The following is a 20,764-nucleotide window of genomic DNA, read 5'->3' on the forward strand; positions in this document are numbered from 1 at the left end:
GCTTGCATGGCTCTTACCTGTAGTTGTCCCACTCCCTTCCCGCACTTTAACGCCCTATTAAACCATCGGCGAGGCTGCTGGTGTTACAATCCAGTGACGTCCCTGTGCTCTGGAGACATTTGCGTCCTGGGGGAAAAAAAACAAACCAAAAAAAAAAAAAAAAAAAGACGGGAGTGGTGGCTTGTCTTGCCCCTCCGGATGAACTCGAACAGGCTTATTGCTTTCGATTATTCGTCTTTTTAAAAGAGCGGTGATGGCACCTCATCCACCACAGAGGTGAGTCTCCTGAATCCAAACCCTTTGTTTTAATCCCGATAGTCCACAAACCCGACGAAAGCCTGCACAGCTGTCTTATTAGGTTCAAATGGGTCCTGTTGTGCGCATTAGACGGGTGATAATCACCCGTGATATCAGCTCGCACTCTTCAGATGGAGTGAGGTGGATCCCATTAGTCACTTCAGCCCACAGTCTTTGCTCAGCCGCGTCTCCTCGCAGTCTGACAGCTCCGCTCCGTGCGCACTAACTTTTATGGAGACTCCAGAGCGCACGGCGCGCATCCGCTACCTCTGCTGGTAGCGTTACAGTAATCGGATTACCGCTATTGACGTAAAAGTCACAAAAGAATGGGTGATCATTTAAAATGGTATTTTTAAAGCTGAAAACAATAACACAAATGTGGGGAACCCACAACACGCGTGTTTCATAATTCATAAAGGCGAGGCTCAAAGCTGCTGCAATTATATGTTAGGAGACAGAAAGCGAGAAGAATGTGAGAGTGTGATCCAAAAGTAGTTCAAGGAGTGAAGCAGAAACTATAAATGATGACTAATCAGGGATTGGTTGCTTTCGTTACTACACACCCGGGCCAGGTCATCAATAACGCCAATGAAAAGCTAGAGATTCTCAGGCACGTGCCACCTGTCCGTCCCCTATTTAACCTTGTGCACTTAAAAACACAGAAAACAGCCTTCGGGCGTCTGTTCCACTCACTGAAGTGTTGATCTGCTGCAGACATCCATCCACATGCCGAGGCTTCCGCCAGCAAAAGTTGTCCACTACTGCCATCATGTGGATATGTGATGCACTCCACTTACAAACACACCCCGAGAGAAATCACATAGAGCACATCTCTGATCAAAAAGTTGTTTATTCCATGGTGAAAACATTCCGGTCACACACACACACACACACACACTCACACACAAATTTCTTTCTTTCATTCTTTTTTTTCTTTTTCTTTTTTAGAAACAGCAAAATTCCTTTGTATAATGCATGTGAGGAGACAAAAACGATCAAACAGTGACATAAGCACAAAGTGATTGGCTTTTGCAGCTCGGAAAGAGAAGGAAACACTTAAAAGAGAGACCTTTCAGTTCAGTCCATCCGAAAGATCCGAAAACACCCGATGCTGTTTTTTTTTTTTTCTTTTTTTCCCCAGGTTAATATCATCCTAAGGCCATGTCAGGAAAGACTGCATTTCATGCCTCTCCCTGTAGGAATGACACCACTGAACACCTGTGCACGCTTTAATTTCAATGTTGATTTTTCGAGCTGCTTCTGAAAGGCATCAGCGGCTGTAGTAGTAGTAATAGTAGAAGTAGTAGTAGTAGTAAGCAGTTTATGGACTCGCTTTCCCAGAGTTCCTCAGCATTCCTCCTTGATGTAGATTTGTTCGTCTGTGTCGGACTCCAGGTGCTCCAGCCTGTCCGTCTGTCCGTTCATTATCTCGTCAGGGGTTTTCATGAATCTGTGGCACAGACGAGGCAAGTTCAGCAAATTATTCAAAATCCTGTTTTCTTTTGTTTTATTGATGACTCAAAAAGTAAATAACGGTTTGGAGCAGCGAGACAAGTTTGAAAAGAAGATGATGTACCTGAACAGAAGCCTTTGGCCAGGCTCTTTCCTGATAATGTTCAGTTTGTAGTAGTGTCTCAGTGCTCGCGACATCTTCTCGTACGTCATATTGGTCCTGTTCTGTAAGAGTTAAAACAGCAGGAGCGTCATGAGCAACGCTGTCAGTGTGACAGTGAGGGGACCTGACCTTAATTTAAGAGCAACATTTATTTTGGCCACTTGGTGTCAGTAAAAGTCCACAAAAGCTGAAAAGACCTATACAGCAAGATCCTGTTTGCTGTATAGCGTGCTTAATGTTTCAGCAAATAATTATTAATTTACACAACCAGCAGGCAGGAGGAGGTAGGAGATACACAACCAAACAAGAGGCCAAACAAACAACATACACCTGAGGGGCACTGGAATCCCCATCATCCAGAAAATCAAGCCATCAAAAGGTCTTTTTTGTATGCACAAAACCTTTGACGCTTCACGTAGTTGTGGTTTCAGTGTCAGAGCTCAAAATGTTTTTGGAACATTTTCAGTCACCATGTTTGTCTTTGTGCGACGGCACCTGCTCTTTGGAGCTAACATTTAGACACGTGTTGCTAACCGGTCTTCCATTAGCTAAAAGCTTGTCCTGCACTGCAGAGCTGGGGCGCTCTACAGCAGGATCACATCTGCTAAAGCACAAATTCATCTTAATTGTTGGCCAAAATTAACAAAACTAAAGTAGTGTTTTATCACAAATACTGGTGTTATTCTTCTAATGTTGTGTTTTCACTCAGCACATAAAAGCACAAGCTGCACGACTCTAGCGCTGCGTCTGCATCACTTACTGTGGTGAAGAGACAGTTGAGCGTGAAAGGGAAGTTGTTGAGTTACAGGTTGAGCTACATTCCTGCCACTCTGACTGGAAGAAGATCACAGAGGAAATGATCTTTCTCGGACTAGTTCCTCTACTCCTCCCCTTCGAAGGGAGCCAGCTGAGGTGGTTCCTGAACACTTCCAGGTGGGGTGTTTAAGACATGTCCTACTAGGAGGACACCATAGATGAGATCCAGGACACCGTGGAGAGATTGGCTCTCTCGGCATAACTCGACCGAATCACTGACACTGACATCACCGATTTAATTCATCACAAAGCCTGGCTAACACACAGGTAGTGTCCTTACAGCTAAGACAGATGAAACACTAAATCCATCAGTGTGTCTGTGTTTACACTGAGCTGCTGTATTTCACTCAACTTTACATCCTATCAGCATTTCTACCAGAGTGATGAAAAGAAGCATCTGTTGTGCCAGGAAACATTTGTTAGGACTATAAAACTGAAACAAGTCGACAAAATTGTCGGAAAAAACCCCAAAAAACAAAAGTTCACTATTCAGTGATTAAGGTGCTTAGTTAATCAAGTCTCTGTCCTGATGTTTTATAAGAATAAATGAGTTAGTGCAGCTTTATGGTTGTAGGAATGACGATAAAAAGTCCCTTCTGTTGTGCTGCTCTTTTATATGCACTGCACATAACCACTGAACACCTAGAGCCCGTGTGTGTATGTACCTTGTGATTCCCCCAGAGCCTGGCCAGGCCGTTGGGGTCCATGATGCGGAAGACTTTGCTCTCCGGATCCTCCCAGCGGATGTAGTTCTCGTACCTGCTGTCTGAAAGGAGCTGGTAGACGTAGTCCCACAGCAGCCTGCAGTCTGCCAGAACCCAACAGGGAAAAGACAGAGTGAGCCGCTATCAGCAGATTCTCTGAAAAAGTTCCCATGCAAGGTTTCTGCCACAGATGCCGCCTCACGCAGCTTTGATGCTCGGCTCCGTCGCCGCTAAATCTTACCTGCTATCCGCCCGATGGGCATCTGCTGCTCCTCTGGAGGAGACACGGGCATGATGACGTGGTTCCTGTAGAGCGCCTCCTCCTGCTGCTGCTGTAGTAACTGCTGCTGTTGTTGCTGCTGATGCTGCTGTTGGTGCTGCTGGGCTAGCTGATGATGGTGTCCGTGGACTTTCCCCTCACGGCCGTTCTCCAGCGTCACCTGAGACAGGGGTCCCCCGCGGTTGTGCCTGAAGTCCATGCCAGCAGCCCCGCCACTCCTGCTTGGACTGAGGAGCAAAGGGTTCATGATGGCGCTGGGCATGAGTTGGATAACGCGAGGAGGGCCTGCCTCCTGGCCCCCAGGGCTGCCTGGACAGGGGGCTTCTCTGGGTGTAGCGCAGCGCCCGTTGGGTGCAGCCGGGGACACCGACAACGGGTACATTTCCTCCGGCAGGTGGTGATTGCTGTCGGGCAGCTGGGAGAAGGTTTGCAGGGAGTCCTCATTGGCGGGGCGAGGGTGGTTCGGCTCGGTGGGTGATCGTCGCGGGGCCGGGTGGTGCGGCGAGCGGGAGCGGTGCCGCAGTTCGATGGTTGGTGGATGCTGGGGGATGGGTTCTGTACCACGTGGTCCCCGTCGTACCGTTTCTGAGAGCACAGTTTACAGAGTGTAATAAATGTGTAAACCCAGAACAGTCTCCTAGAACGTAAGCTGGAAATTGATCAGCATACGGCAGGAAATTCTATTTTGGATATTCTACATGTTGCTCGATTAATTTACACAAAGAAGAACAATCAAGAATCTGAATCTCAACACCAAATCTTTCATTTCCCTAGAGCCAGCAGGTTTATATGACTCCCAGTGTTTACCTTACAGGTGTGCCAGCACCAAACTAAACACTGCTCTTTATTTGAGGCCAGCAGTCACTGAGCAGAGACATACAACACAGAAGGTGACACTTGGACTAAATCTGGTCTCAAAGACGACAGCATCCCTCTCAGAGTCTCAACTCACTATCAATATTAAAATCTTTCATAACTTGTACTGACTTAAGGGCCGTGATGTTGGCTTATATTAAAATGTGAATGTTCTGATGCTACTGTTCGTGTGCATGCCCAGCTTGGCTTTCACCGGAAACAAACAGCAGTATGAAGAGAACGTTTAGATTGCAAAGCACGAAATTCTTTTCATATTTTTATAGTCATGTAACTTGTTTCCTGCTGCTGTGATTTATCACCACAGCGAGCCAGCTACAAGGTGCTGATCACGAGCGTCACACAAGTCCGAAAACAAAAACACTAGGTGTCACTAATATTCTACTTTTTGGATGAGCATGCCTAGTGTTTTTATTTTTGAGGCATTTTGGGCAAAAAATTGCCACAACTCATACTCCTGTTGTTCTTTGAATTTTGCTCTGATTTTCAAATATCTGTGGTGGAACCTGAGACAAGGAAGGCAGCTGCAGAAAGCAGTCTGCCTGTAGCGTTCGGTGTGCTTTATTGTTTAAATAAAGCTGCATTTCCTTGTAGAGCAGGTTTTACTGTCAACATTTGAAGTTACGGCTCCATCTCATTGTTGGTGTGTCACATTTCCTCAGATCAGAGCCAGAAAACAGTCTCAGGTATCCACTCGAACATGATTATTACTTCCTTGTTTTCAACAAAGCAGGGTGTCGAGTAAAAGCGCCGGTGCGTCATAGAGGACAACGGCAGACGTAATCTGTAGCAGAATAATTCTAAGATATTTTCATTCAGATTCAGTCTTGTTTTGTTCGGTTTCACAGTGTTGCCTTTTTAAGGAAAAAACTTTTTGCAATAATTGTGTTATTGGTCTAATGACGTGGGTTTATGTAGCCTGATACACAGAAATATGATTTATTATGGAGACAAAGATGCATTACTTATAATAATGTCAGCGCTGTTTCCAACAAACTGTTACTATTTTAAGATAATATGCACTTTATTTCTTAAAAAGTCAAACAATGGCACAACGATCTTTGTTTGACTCTCATGAGCAGCTTCATTCGCAACTTCAAAAGTGGTTGTTGCTGTTAAAGAAGGTCTTATCTCAGTTACTTGGTTTAAGAGTTCATCTGCTCTATCCAGCCCACACGGAGTGATTACTCAGTGTCAACGAAGATGTGAAAAGTACAACTGTTAGTTCAGTTTATGTTTGATTCGTTATCACAGCAAAACAAATGAGTTACAATCACAGTTTCATTGTAACTATTCGTTCTTATTGTGGCAGCTAAGTCTACGAAGCCACCTTTTCCTAAATTAGTGTAAAGACAATTTTACATTAACATATATTATTTCAGCCTTTATCGGGATAAACATCATTTAAAAATCTCAGCTTGTAGTTGTGTTAAGAGTTTGTTAAGATGCTGTTGTGACAAATTGGGCTCGCATTAACTACAGTGGTAATGTAGCTGCTGTGGATCGCAACGTTTTTGTGTTATTACCCAAACATGAAACAAAGTGTCTGACAGGGGACAGAAATTTTTGGGAACAGTTTAAACATTAGTTGTCATATTTATTGTACGGTGTAATTGTTAATAGTATCGGCACTATTTTAAGCTTTAAAGAGCAAATGAATGAGTATATTTATGTTTCTCTCTGGGTATTAGACATGCATGTTAGAGTGACTGTGATTCTAAACTTTTCACAGGTGTGAATGTGAGCATGAATATTCTCTCTGCGTTAGACCTGCTACAGACTGGCAAGAGCGCACACCAGCGCTCAGACAAGCAGGATAGTCCAGCCGCACCACAACTCTGAATTGGATAAGAGTTTATACTTCTACTCGTGACACTGACAATGACTGTAAGGGTGCTCGGAAATCATTTATTTATATAAAACATGTACATAAATTGTACATGCATGAATTGTTTTAAGTTAATTGGACATTTCAGCAGCTAGTTATTTATGCATTCCATCATATTTTCTAATTTTTCATATCACATGACCGTTTGGGCACAAGCATCACCATCTATCATGACATCTGACATCTTTATACAATAAAACTGAAAATGCAGCACACCAGCTCCGTATTGGAATTATGTTATTTAAGCGCACTCTAAATAAATTTGCTTACTATTAGCAAAAAAAAAAAAAAAGGTAATGCAGACAAGCTGCTGTAATGAGAATGCATTATTGTTTTGGTTTTTTTTAACTTTTCAAATGCATGTGATGTATGCATGAACAGGGGGCGGGGGAGTGTTTACTGGACTGACCTTCGAGCTTCAGGTGCTGCACAGCGCTTTCAGGCAGCGAATGGAAGGAGTTCCCAGGGAAGTAAGCAGACGGATAAAACACATGAGACTTCCTCTGCTTCAGGATATGTTGCAGCAGCTCGTACAGGACATCCCCTGCAGAGATGCAAAGGTCAGAGGTTACCATGCGTCTCCTGGTAGCCGTTTTACCCCTGCATAATAGGCCAAATTAGCATTGGCATCACAGACTCAAGTTCCACTTCTTCTTCTCCTCTCTGCTTTCCAGGGAGTGTGGAACTTGAGCAATAATGGAATAAATTTAGAGAGGTGCTTCTACGATACAGCAGCCTAGCACTTTGTTTGTTCCTAGAAAAACGTTTTCCTCGATATTCAACACCGTACCCCGATGACCCAGAGGGTATAGAATTGTAAGTTCCCTATCGGGTGACCCTACCCAGTCAGTTTCCTCTTACAGAAGTATTTTTTCTTCCACAGTGCAGATAAAACATTACAATGCAGTTATTAGCTTAGTCAAATGAGAAGCACATTTAGTTTCACAAGAGAAACTCTCTGGGAGCAGTTTGGATTTGTTAAACAAGAAAATGCGCTCGACAAATCCAAATACCTACAGTGCTTAAAGCGTCAGGACATCTAGGAGATAACGACAACTACCGTATGTGTTGACAAAAGTAAATGAGCCATGAGTCTATATGACCCTGGTGTCCTCCTTTAAGTGGTTATATTGCAGTGGCGACACCAGGCACAAAGCTCGAGCAGGAAGTTCACTGAATGATTTACAGCTGTTTTTCTTGTCCGAACACCGACGGCAACAGCTCCGCTCCCAAAATATTTACACTGTTAACAAATGAGCACAGGTACAGTGGATGTGATTCTAGCAGAGGACTGCCTCCACACATACACTATCTCAAAGGCTTTGAGAACGAGGAAATGATTCTCATAAAGGAAGTGATGGCAAACACACATGCACAAACAAACACACACACACACACCCCTTTCAGTTCTCACTTTCTGGTTCTGTGGCACCGACTTACACCGTGGGGAAAATTCCTGCTTCCTGGTGTTTGCTTTGATTCTGTATTTAATATGCTGCTTTAAAACCACAGCTTTGGATTCTGTCTGAAAACTACAAACTGTACACGATGAATGACAAATACCAGCAAACTAAAGAAACTGCAAAAAGTGTTAGGGGTACGTGATGACATTTGGTACCATTACAACTGGTGATTGCACATATTTCTGCAGAGATGTGCGAGGAAATCGCCTATTTGTGGTTTAAACTGCATAAAAGGCAGTTCATTAAACCATTAAAATAACAAAATCATCCCAAAAAGCCAACTAGAAATTGCCCAACTGTCTTGCCATCTTACATTGGAATCCTGGAGAACTATCTTTACTGTTTCAGGTTTCCCAATAGGTGTTTTCAAGTCCAAACATGTCACTGCAATCGTAACAGGTTCTAACATTCCAGGAAAAAAAACTTAGGCTATTATTTTAATGTTCTATTCTTAGAGCGTCTACAAAAGAGAAATACGCAGAGAGCAGGGACTGATGGGAACAGCACCCTTATAGTCGCGAAGGAGGAAATGGATACTTCACTAGCCAAAAAATGTGCTCTGTTCCCTAAACTGACGTTTACAGTGAGAGCACGACTGAACAACCACTTGTACAGAAATATGATCAGTCTTATCGCTGTGTGTGTGTGTGTGTGTGTGTGTAGCTCCTGAAACCATCCAACACCACGATCACAGCGTCACATAAGAAAAGGAAGAAAAAAAATGCAAAACCTGTAATGATGATGAATCTTATTTTCCACGTATTTCCCAGACCTCGATTTCTCGACAGGATGTGAACATTTTGCATAGTGCTGAAACATCCTGATACGAGCCCGACAGCAGCTGTCAGCTGGTTCTCATCCCTCTATAACCAGAGCCACTGACAACATTCAGTATCCTTTAAAAGGAAAAGGGGGATGTATATATTCTGAACAGAGCAACTGTTACTTAAACCAGCTTATTTAGACGTGACTCAGGTGATCAATAGTATAATTTATACAGAGTGGACCAAACCCACTGATATACAGATCCCCAAAAAACCCAAGGGAAAGAAAAAAATGTAGAAAAAGAACAAACTAAATTAAAATTAATAAATGAATCTTTTATATTTGTCCACATAAATTACCTAATTAAGTATTTATTAATGTAACGAATGAATTACTTTAAATATTATCCACAATATCTTTTGCATTGCAAGCCTGCTCATCATCCTGACCCAAATCACACATCCCGTACTTCATCCTTGAGCGATTGAGTAAAATCTCCAACTCTGTCAGGGGAAAACACTTACTGTTGTTTTATTTTTATGCGCCTGGCCGCTGGCGTTGCCGGGGTGACAGTTGAGGTTGCCTTGTACTTCCTGATCAACCGTCTCCTACTTCCTCCCCCTTCAGCAGCTTTGCTGTAACAGCTGCCTCCCTCCACTGTCACCTCGCCCTGCTACCATTCATCCCCTGCTCCAGCTGACTTTATTCCTCTGCCAACACGAGAGCTTTGTTTGTCTGCGTGTTTGTCGCCAGGATTACGCAAAAACTAGCAGGCTGAATTTCGTGAACCCTGGAGGAGATGTGGAACAACCCTCTTCTACTTCCCTGTGTGAAATAGGGCATCGACCTTGGCAGAGGACGTGCTCTCAAAGCGTCCTCTTAGGTGATTTTCTTAAAAGGATGTAATGATCTATGCAGTAGCATCACTTTTCATATACAATTATCTTTACTGCCGGTTTGAATGGCAAACCAGGGTCAGTCGAGCCAAACACTGCAAAACTACACTTCAGCATGTTCATTGACTGCTTGTTTGTAGTCATTTTTCCTATTTTGTGTCAGTATTTTTGTCTAACGAAAGAATAGTCTCATGTTTTTCGTCTAAGATCGCTCTTTCTTCCCAATCCCTGTTTCCAGAGTGAGTCCTGCTCTAGTTGGAGCACACAAATATCTAATGGAATCCATCTAAGTGACTCATTTGTTAAACATTTCACTGATGTTTCCAGTTTTCCGAGCTTAGACTGCACCTCAAAACGGAAAAAAGAAATAAAAGCGTGTAGAAAGAGAGGTACCAGAGGGAGGGGATCGGTAGCGGAAGTCCTCCTTGGTAAGCAGCAGCAGGGCTTTGCCATTCATCTGGAAAGAACCGCTGGTGATCGGGCGCAGGGCAAACTCCTTCTCAGCCCATCGTAGCCACTGGGCCACGTCGTCCCTGCTCCAAAAGACTGGCTGCAGACCTGGAGGTGGAAAGAAAAAGAAAGGATTAGGTAAAGAAGAAATAAAATGGACGGAAGAAAACAAAGATGAGTTCAGTGAAGAAGCAGCATAAGGATGTGGGTGGTGATGGTGCTGGTGGTGGTGAGGGTGGGGGGAAGAAAGTAGGAAAGGCAGGAAGGAAAGGAGGGGGGAAGGGGAGACAGGGTTAGGGAGGAAAGGAGGAGGGGAAGGAGGGGGATAGGAAGGAAGGAGGCAGAGGCACTAAAAAGGATATTGAGGAAGTGGAGATAAAAGCCAAAAGGAGGGAGTGATTACGGGAACGGCAGTAGAGATAAAGAAAAAAAGATGAAGGAGGAGACCATCAGAAAGGGAGAGGAGGTTAGAATAAAAGATTAGAAGATGATAGGTTAAGGGGGAGAATACAGAATGACTCAGGGATGGGAAAAAAGGTAGGAAGGGAAGAGCAGAAAGACTGTCAGACTTATTTTATTTGATCTGTTCTGATCTGTCCTGCTCTTTGCTCTCCGAACTCCAGACAGGCGCATCAGAGGACAGACAGTTTATTAGTTTGTGTATAAAAGGACAAGGGCACATGGAGGGAAAAGAGCAGGCGAAACAGGAACGGCAGTATCTGTTTTTCTTCCTCCTCGCTTGCAAATGTTTCTTTCACTGCTGGGGGAAGAGGAGGAAAACATCTGCATCTTTACCGATGAAGAAAGATGAGAGAAGACTGCAAAAATGTAAAATATCTGACCGAAAGCTCGGCCTCACTTGAAAGCCGTACAGAGTTATTTGATTTTTAACATCATAGCTGCTGCAGAGGTAGCGCTAACTTTACTGGAGCTAAACATCTGCTGGGAGCTTTTCTTGTGGTTGAAACTTAGCCTTTAGATCGCTAAACAAAGAATCCCGATGAAAATAAAGGTGAGACTATACAGAAAGGATGAATATTTCTGTAGTTTGTGATGTTGTAGGACTTACTTCGCTTACCTAGAATGCAATACAGATGTATGCTTCCAGCTACAAGCAGAAACTACCATTGCTAAATTCAAAGCTAAGGATGATACATTAACTCAAAGCATAGCGATCTTCAAAAAGCTCAAGAAGAGACTGAATTAAAAAGCAAACCGCCTCTTGCTCAAATGTTTTCATTAAGTCTGAATTTTACTGTAAGAATTAAATTATATGGAAATTTGCTTTTTTTAAACCACCTAAGTAAGGATAATACGCTGGCTAGCGAAATGATAAAACAAATATATACTGAAATTGAACTATTTCATGTTATAGGTTACTTAATGCTTTTACAAATGTTTGTCAGTACTGCTAACTTCCACCGCTAAGCCTCATAAATTCTCTCGCTGCCCATTCCTTCCTTGTTTGCTTCAAGGGCATTTGGACCCAGAAATGGCTCATGACATCACCCTTAAGAAGCGGATCAGTTTAACTTAAACGACTACCAACCACTGCAGCTGAAGCATGAGAAACTATTTTAGAAGCTGTTCCTCTAACAGTCTTAGGAAAATCCAGACTCGAGATATTAGAAATATTTCTAGAAAATACACCGATTGACCAAATTCCCATAAATATAATCTACATAGGCAAACAACACACAGGTTTTGTAGCTTATGCCAATACGCTTTGCTGTGTTATTGAGATTCGATCAAGTGTTATCACAGTAAATTAACACCAGTTTCTGAGTACTGAGGCTGATTTAGCCTCTGTGATTATTTTTAAGACACATAACAGGACGCACACAAACTGACCCATATTTATTTCAGTGGACACAGATCCTGCCACCTCATATCATTTTCTACTGTTGGTGTAACCCAATGAGTTACTGTATGACTCAGGCTCGCCTCTTCTCTTTCACAAGGATAGAAACACACAAACACAGACTTTCAACACTGTCCGATCAGAACATCCACGACACCCACACAGAGCAGAACTACTCATTTCTTACATCACACTTATCACCCAGCCTCAAACACTTCCTCTGGGAGTTGGACAGCTGTTATCTTGGGCCGCCAATGTCATTGTCACACAAGTAATAGGAACCTAGTGCTCACTTTCAGCCAGCCACCCCCACCCCACTTTAGCTCCCCCCCCCCTGCCTGTCAAACAAAGGAAGTTTTCACAGAGAGCAATCAATATAAAATGAAACCCTGTCTAGATTGTCAGCTTCCTATTTCTTGCCTTCCCTTCTAGACCTCTGTATTCAGATAAGGCCCGGGAAGCCCTAGGTTATCTGAAGCACTGCACACAGCCTGTCAAGCTCTGACCCTCAGCTTGTCAACGGGCATCCCACGAAAGTGTCAGGGAATGTGATACAGGTGTTTCACCAACACAGGAGCTAGTGGTGGGCAGATAAGAAACTGTATTTCTTATGCTTGCTTACTTGGTCTCTGCGTTTTTCATAGGAGCTGCTTCTTGGCTCACAGCAGAAATCTTAGCGAGGCTACATTTCCTGTTGCCTGAAGTATGTGTGACAATGAATATGTCACTTTCGTCCTTTGAAGCTGATGTAAAATGCTATCATATCTTCCCACTGTAAATTATTGTTAGTAATGGATAACATAGCAGAGATGGAGCTAGAATCCACTAAAATACTATGTCATGGACTTCATATCAATAATGAAGCAGACTGCCATCCGCATTGCATACACCAGCTGTAAGTTTGTCCCTCGTGGCTGGCTTGTGAGAGCAGTGAAGCCGAGGCGGGCAGCAGTGCAGCCAAGGTCACGAGGTCATGGCTGTGGTATGCTCTCTCCAGGGCCGGAGAGAGGTGCTGCTCTGCCAAAACCCCTCCGAGATCCGGTCTGCCGGCCTCAGCCATCTGCACAGAGCCCAAAGGAGGAAGCAGCAAAGGGAGCAGAAGGGAGGAGAAGACGGAAGAAGGGGGCCCAAATACACGCATCCCACAACGCACTTTGCCAGGAAGCAATCCAGCGTGGGCTCTGTTTCAGCACAGGAAACTTCCTGCGGTAAGGTTAGAGAGCAATGCCGGGAGGCTTATTAACAGACAGCAGCAGCATGGAGAAAAAAAAGGGAGAGTGGAAACAGAAAGCAAAGAGCAGAGAGAACAGCAGTGGATTGTGTGTGAAAAGGTGACGAGGAAAAAAAAAAAAACATAAGGCAGATAAAACTACAAAAACAAGAGGACTAAACAAAGACATAAGAGAAGAAGGCCAAGCAAACAGGAAACAGATACGATGCAGTTAATGAGAAGGAGCTCCCAGAGCCGGACATCATAGTCAGTCCTAAAGTCATATGCATGCTCTGCGTTGCTCTGTACTGATCTCTGAGGATGTACGGTCATGGTGAGACTAAAAAGGTCCTTACAACAAGTCGGTGACAAGCTTTAAACTGTGTGCATTTTACAGCAGGATGGAGCACCATGTTACAAAGCAAAAGCAATCAGCAAGTAGCTCAGAGATGATCCAACTAACATTTGGGTACACGGCCAGGAAGCTCCCCGAGATCCAAATTGGACTAACGATCTATAACCAATCCCTAAAGAGCAAAGGATGAGCAGAAGCCTACAAACTGATCAGCTTACAACACAAAAAAAGCAAAAATCCAGAATGCCACAGAGTTTGAGAAGCTATGAAGAAGGAGTCTCCACACCATATATACTGGATACATAGGTTTATTTGCCAATAAAGGTCTTTGACACCAATCAACCTATATCATAAAAATGTATAAGAAATAATACAAACTAAAGCAGCAAAGTGTATGAAACACCAAATATGTGCCACCAAAATGAAGTAAATCAAACAAGCTACAGCCAGTCTGTGTCAAACAGCATTCCCTCACTGCAACATACATCTAAAGCTGCAACGCCATCTCTTCAGCAAGCTGACTGTGAAAGGTTCTCCACCCTTTGGGGATGAAGCCAAAGCCTAGATGTCAAGTACTACTGGTTCCACATTTACATATTATTTCTGAGGTCATCACTTCCTATTTAGATGCCCATTAGGTTTTATGGGGGATATTATCCATGTCATAGAGTCAGGATTTCATTCAACACAAGTTATTTGATTCTGATGGATTACACAAATGGGACCAGGTAACTAATGAAAGCTGTTGTTAATTCACAGTAAGACTTATGTATATCAAAGAGAAGGCAAGAAGTATCATAGCAGTATTAAACAGAGCAGTACAGGCTGAGCCAAAATGACTTTATAAGAAAATTGGGACATGAATGAAAGGTGGTCCTGCCAAATTAATGCTCACATAACCAAAGCAGGGATTTTATATGAGCCAAACAATTCATTAATCGAGTCTTACTGGAGATGTTTTTAACTGTACCAGTTTCTGGTTTAGTTTTCCAAAGCTTCTCCGAGCTGCAGATCATTCACAGTCATCATTGTCTCTCATGTTTCTGTCTTCTATGCTTATTGAATTGACAAAAGAACACTTTGATGTTTTTTCAACATGGATAATTTCTGAGTCACATTCAAGTTTCATTTTCAGGATCTTGTTGTGCATCTCATATCCGTGTAATGTAGACAGGAACTGATTCTAAACAGGACAGGAAACGCTAAGACACAAACATCCTTCGCTTACTTAGAGGTGGAAAGGAAAATGGATGGCAATGGAGAGAGCTGCTTTGAACCTGAAATTCTGTTCCTTCGATACTTTCACGCGCTATCTGGAGACGATAAATTTGTCCTTTTTGGTTGTTTTCTGTCAGAGAATCTTTAACAGATTTGTTGCGGGAAGAAAATCAATTCCAGCCCCCCTTGTCGCTGGCCTGCCTTTGCCGACTGCATCTCAGGTTAACAGTCTTCATGAGAGCGTATGCTTGCGTTTACACTGAGTAAAACCCTCAAGCACGACAGCAGCAGGATCTCAAACCCTCGACTAAACCGTGGGCTCCTAATCCTCTCTGATGACACATAATTTTTACTCAGTGGTTTCTCAGGCCCCCGCTAATGTTCACTACGCACACATACACACACGGAGCTCACAAGTTGCCAAGGCAACTCACGAGCGCTTGGGATGAATGAAGGGAAGAGGAGGATGAGATCACTGGTATCTTGTTTCGTTGTTGCGGTACAGAAGCCCTCAGCTTCCCCTCTCAGCCAGACGAGTTAATGAGGTCAGTCCTGCTGCGAAGCTAAAAGGTCCCGTCCAGAATCACAGATCAGCTGTGTGCGTCTCACCATCGCTCACATTTCTGCCTCTCCTGCTTATGGATTTCTCACCTGGCTAAAAACTTTGACAACAGTCTCTTTTTTTCTTCTTGACTAGCTAAAAAGAAAAAGCTTCAGATTGTTACCCCTGTCCCACAGCTGTGCCACTTAAGCTGTCTTTTAAAGGATTATCATTTTGTCATTAATGGCTGTTGTTTTGTTAGCAAGCTTTCTCAAGCACCATGACTTCAACATAACTACTATTTACTTATAGTGTAAAACCTCTGAATAGTAGCGTACCACTATTAACTTTCTGCGACTGACTGTAAATACAACCGTGTTGTTGCCCGGAGTTAAGGGTGTTGCCACTGTGAAGAGTTCTACTTAAAATTTGAATTTAACTTTGTCAAACTTAATGCTACAGCTTTATAGTACTGGCCCAAAGCCTACTGAGGAGAAGTACTGTGTTAGAGCACCAGATCAGCGAGAGCTAGCTTTACTTTGTTTCAATCTACCACTGCAAGAGAAATTAATGAGCTTATTGCAATTTTTTTTGTAACATTGTAAAACATTACAATGTTACAACTTACGCCAAATAGGACACAAATTCCAATACCATTCACACACAAACATGCTGTAGTTAAATTCATGGTATGACTGTATAGAACAGAACAACAACACATTTAGGAAAATCCATTGCATAAGTTTAGCATTTTCAAGCACTTTCTGTTATTATATTTGGACAATTAAATTCAATTTGGAGCATTATTGTGTTACATTTTGTGTTCCCCGTTTCTAGTTTGGTTGCTAGATACAAGTCTCTGTATGAGAATGCCAGAATCAGTTTCACTTAAAATTTCCATTAGAGGAAAAATAAAAGAGAATAGAAAAGAAAAAAAAAACTGTTGCTATTTATTGATCCAAGGTTTTCTAAAAAGTTTTATGCATTCATTCCAAACAATTAACAAACAGCTGCTGACTGAATGTGTTTAGTCATGTTCGAGCGTCATCACATTTTGGAGGGACCTGTTTCCTTTCTCTTCATTTGTAAAACTGGAACCAAATTGCTTACATGCTATATTTTGAGTCATAGTAGGATCTGAAAGTCAGGTCAGATATTATTTTCTGTCAGAAACTCCAGACTTTCAACAGTCTAGATATATACAAAAATACACAACTGATACACACACTTCTCAGACTGAGAATTTCAGCTTGGCCTGACCTGGATGAACTATAACTAAATAAACAACAAAAGAACGTACAACCGCATCAGTAAGGCTGGGACTTTGCTCTTAAACTCAGAGCTCCTTAGTCACTCAGTTCTTCAGTAAATGTTTGTCTTTTCTCTCAAAGCAGAAGTAGGCGGATATTGGTTTTGCTATCTCAATGGAGGAAAGGTTTTCTTTCTCCAGACAGTGGAGGAGGAGGAAGGAGGAAGGAGGAGGCGGGTTAGTTGTGACCTCCTGACACCCTGACTCAGGGACATGTGGATAGAAGTGACACGTTTTCTCAGTTACTCCTCTCTCTCTCACACACACACACACACACACACACACACTGCATCACCCTCTCACTTTCTGCACCGTACATCAATTCCCTGTCAGGTGGGTGCGGCAGGGAAAAATCCACCTCCAAACGAACACACACACACACACACTTTTACTTTTCAGCCAGGAGAACCAACCCCCACCACCTCTCATATTCATCCTCTGCTTCCTCCTCCGGCATGCACAAGCCTGTCCCCGTCCAGCAAAACTGGACTCCATCCAGTCAAAACAAACATAAAACAGATCATCAATCACACTTAAACTTTTTATGGCCAGGAAGTAGCACGGCCTGTTTTTGATAGTTTGTTGTTAAGCACAGGAGCAAGCCGGCTCTTGTAGGCTAGTTCCTGAATTCAGCGTCAACTGCCACTCTTCCTTTTGTTCAGAAGCCAATTTTTTCCCTCCCCTCTCCCTTCTTTTCTTTTCTTTTTTTTTTTTGAAAATGCAGGAGCTTCAAAGACGTTTGTTAACTAAATCAAAAGGCTCATGCTTGTCTGAAACACATACACACCCTGTAAGCACACTACTCCTGTTCTTCTTTGCATGTGGAGAATGGGAGGGCAGGATTTATCCGTGTCATCATATCTAATGCAAAGTGCATACCTTCTTCTTTTAAAATGAGACAGTGTCTATTTGCGAAACCTCAGAGTCGTTTGCATCAAGCCTGTCGCTCCTGAAAGCAGTTTCAGTAATGACAGAGGGTTAAAGCTCAAACTACACAGGGCCAGTCACAGATTACATTTTGTGTGACCGTTAATGTTGACTGATTTAATCTGGAGCAATTTGTCTTTTTCCACACTGCAAAGCTTAATGAGTTTTAGTGACAGTTGAAGTCTGTCGAATCATTAGGGTTTATTGCTGCTTCCATCCTCCGCTGTGGTTTTTTTTTTTTGTAAGTACTGGTAAAACACAAAAAGCAGGAAACCTGTGCCAACACTACACAAAGGTGGGGGAAAGCGTTTATTGTCCTCAAGCAAGGTGCATATATGTCCACGCGGGTGTTCCCTGGTAGGTGTGTGCATGCTTTTCTTCTTTGTGACAAACATAACCGAGCAACGGCTGCCTTTCCAAGTAGGCTCTCATTCCACTGATGAACTCACTGCATAGTCTTAGAGACTCACCAACAGTAGTCCTTGCTACCTAGGTGAGTTTCTAGGAGCCTGGTTATGTTTATAGGGGCCAACTCACTACATGAGGGGCCATTATAAGACTCAATACTGTAGCCTTGGAGTCTGCTCAACCCCAGGGACAAGGTCCTCTCTGAAGTGTTAAGAGCTAGAAAAGAAGGCCAATGGAAGTTTTTTGGAGACAGCTCACCTCTTAGCCTTTTTGCTGAGACATGAAATGTCAACTCCAAAAAAAGTGTATTAAGACTACCATGATAACTGAGAACCTATACAGACATATGCCCTCTCTGAACAAGCATGTGAATCAGGGATCGCAAACCTGCGTCTCTTTTGCACAACTTTGCTGCATCTCCGCTGGATCCCTGCGGCTTCGACCAAACAGCAACGAGATGACGGAGTTATTTTCAATAAAAGTTGCAAGAAGTCTTTGCAGACCCATCATGTGTAGGTGTATAATCACGCCTCAAAATCACATTTTGAGCCAAGAAAACCCTGGAATTGTTCCAGGAATTGTTTGGTTTATTTTTTTTAATCGACAGTTTCCATTACTTTTGTTCCAAAATTTAATAATTCCAAAGTTTAAGTACAAAATTCTTATAAACACCTTGCCCCAGTCTAGTCACATGTGGTAAAAGATTTTAACTATTTTCACCTATTAGTAATACTTAAATGCTAATAATACAAGGGTCGAATACATTTTGGGTCAAAAATGACTCCAAAATTGTTCTTCTGACAGTAAGAAACCTGCTCCTTGAACTTAATGGTATCAAAAACCAGCATTGCTCAGCAAGCCAGCTGTTAGGGAAGAGCTGACGGGATGAAATGCCACTAAGGTGCAGTATAATAAAATTGGGATCCAGGTGAATAAAGGAAATAAGCTAAACTAGTCTGTATTCGAAAAAATTCTTCTTTTTTTTTAAAATATCAACTCTGCAAAGTTTCCTTTTAAAAATCATAAGTCATCAAGGTCAATAGATCATGGCCATGCTCAACATTTCAAAAGAGCCCAATCACGTCCTGTTTGGCAGGAAGTATCTCCCAAACACAGCGTTAATAAAAGCACATGGAAGGAATTTCATTAACTGGACATTTATCCAGAGGAAATGCATTCGAGTCACGTGGGCTATTTGCAGCTGAGATTAACACACAATCGGTGTGTAAAACGTGTGTGTTCGTGATGTTTTGAGTAAAGAAAGCCCACCACCACCATCGCCTTGTTAGAAACGCCATGTGGAGTGTGTCGCAGACAGGAAGAGCAGGGGGCTGCGCTCAGCTCACTCGCTGGCATGTGAAAACAGTTTCCCTTTCAGAAAAGAAAAGAGAGGAGTTAAAACACGCACATAGACACACACAGACACACACACACACACACACACACACACACACACACACACCATCAACAACAACATTTATTCAGGAAGCGCCGTCTGCCCACTCAGGAAATTCCTGAGGACAAGAGCTGCTTCCAGGGGCAGGAAATTTCCCCTCAGAAAGACCAAACACACATGCACGCACACGCAGACACACACACACACACACACACACACTTTGTGACACCAATTTCCCCACAGCAGTAAAATGGGTAATATACCACAAAGTGAGAGAGAGACCAAAGGAAGCTTGTGGGGGATTGCAGTCATGCATGGTAACACACACAAACACATACACTTAGTCATACACACACGTCCCCCCTCACACACACACACACACACACACACAGTATACACCTACACTACCTCTGGCAAGCTTTGCACAAAGACACAAGATTCACTCACACTCATCCACCCACTCTTCAAGCACGCATAGTGCAAACCCAGCTGTGAGCACGAACACACACACACACACACACACACACACACACACACACACACACACACACACACACCAAGGAAACCAGCCAGTCTTGTTTCCATGGACATAGAGGGTTTTTTTAATCATCGGGGAAGATATTTCTACTGTCGCAGCCAGAGTTCTTTTGTATTTAGTGTTTGTTGTAAAAAATAAAATAAATAAATAAAAATAATCGGCGTGTGTCACAGACCTTTAAATAATTCACTGTTATCTCAGTGACTAGACCTTCATTTGCGTCATTCTCAGAGTATGTAGGCGCCATGTTGGCCAATACTGCCTGGGTTGCGATTGAATTAAAAACCAAACAAATTTAGTTCATCAGTTAGCATCTGCATGGATTCATTATGTGTGTGTGTGTGTGTGTGTGTGTGTGTGTGTGTGTGTGTGTGTGTGTGTGTGTGTGTTCTTTTACAACTTGTCTTGCCTTTCACACAAACTAAAGAAAACAAAAGGACATGGATGGTTGACGGCACTCCTCCGCTAGCTGTTTAAAGCTGCACATTTGTCTACTGACAGACTAATACTGCTGCATTATTCCTTTAATGGCTTGTTTTAAAGCCAAAAAAGAATCGAGTCAATTTATGTCTTCTCAAAGCAAAGTCCAAGCATTTAATTGACACATGCTCCAACAAAGCATGTCTCTTTCAACCATTTACTGAAAAACTGTAGCAGGGTTTCAACCAACGCAAACGTGTTTCCGTGCAGTACTGAGCGTTGTTCAGTGATGTTATGCACTGGTCAAATGCTGATTGGACGACAATTTGGAATAGACATAGGGAGCAACGGCAAAGATCACCAGGAATGGAAGAATTATGAAAAATACATCAAAGACCAGGAAGTACAACTCAAAAAGCATAGAACTTTGTGTTCGTATGTTATAACTTCACTGTTAATTATTCAAGCTTTAGCTGGGCTTTTGATAAACAAATTCACCCAGTTTTTTCCATAAAAGCAAAGACTAGAGATAAG

General features: G+C 42.7%; 1 protein-coding gene across 2 annotated transcripts in view; it reads right to left on the minus strand.

Annotated features, from left to right (window-relative positions):
• Positions 1 to 1,129: 1,129 nt before the first annotated feature.
• Positions 1,130 to 20,764, minus strand: part of etv6 (ETS variant transcription factor 6) — a 29,227-nt gene continuing 9,592 nt past the window's right edge. For both annotated transcript variants that reach the window (XM_082511180.1, XM_082511181.1), the window contains exons 3-8: positions 9,991 to 10,155; positions 6,883 to 7,017; positions 3,674 to 4,297; positions 3,394 to 3,536; positions 1,874 to 1,974; positions 1,130 to 1,747 (exon numbers count right to left, since the gene is read on the minus strand). In XM_082511180.1, the coding sequence (XP_082367306.1) occupies positions 1,645 to 1,747; positions 1,874 to 1,974; positions 3,394 to 3,536; positions 3,674 to 4,297; positions 6,883 to 7,017; positions 9,991 to 10,155 (1,271 nt within the window). In that variant the 3' untranslated portion in view covers positions 1,130 to 1,644. The remainder of the gene's footprint in view (positions 1,748 to 1,873; positions 1,975 to 3,393; positions 3,537 to 3,673; positions 4,298 to 6,882; positions 7,018 to 9,990; positions 10,156 to 20,764) is intronic.

Source organism: Aulonocara stuartgranti (genome assembly GCF_965226115.1).
Source record: "Aulonocara stuartgranti genome assembly, chromosome: 17".
Taxonomy (NCBI): Eukaryota; Metazoa; Chordata; class Actinopteri; order Cichliformes; family Cichlidae; genus Aulonocara; species Aulonocara stuartgranti.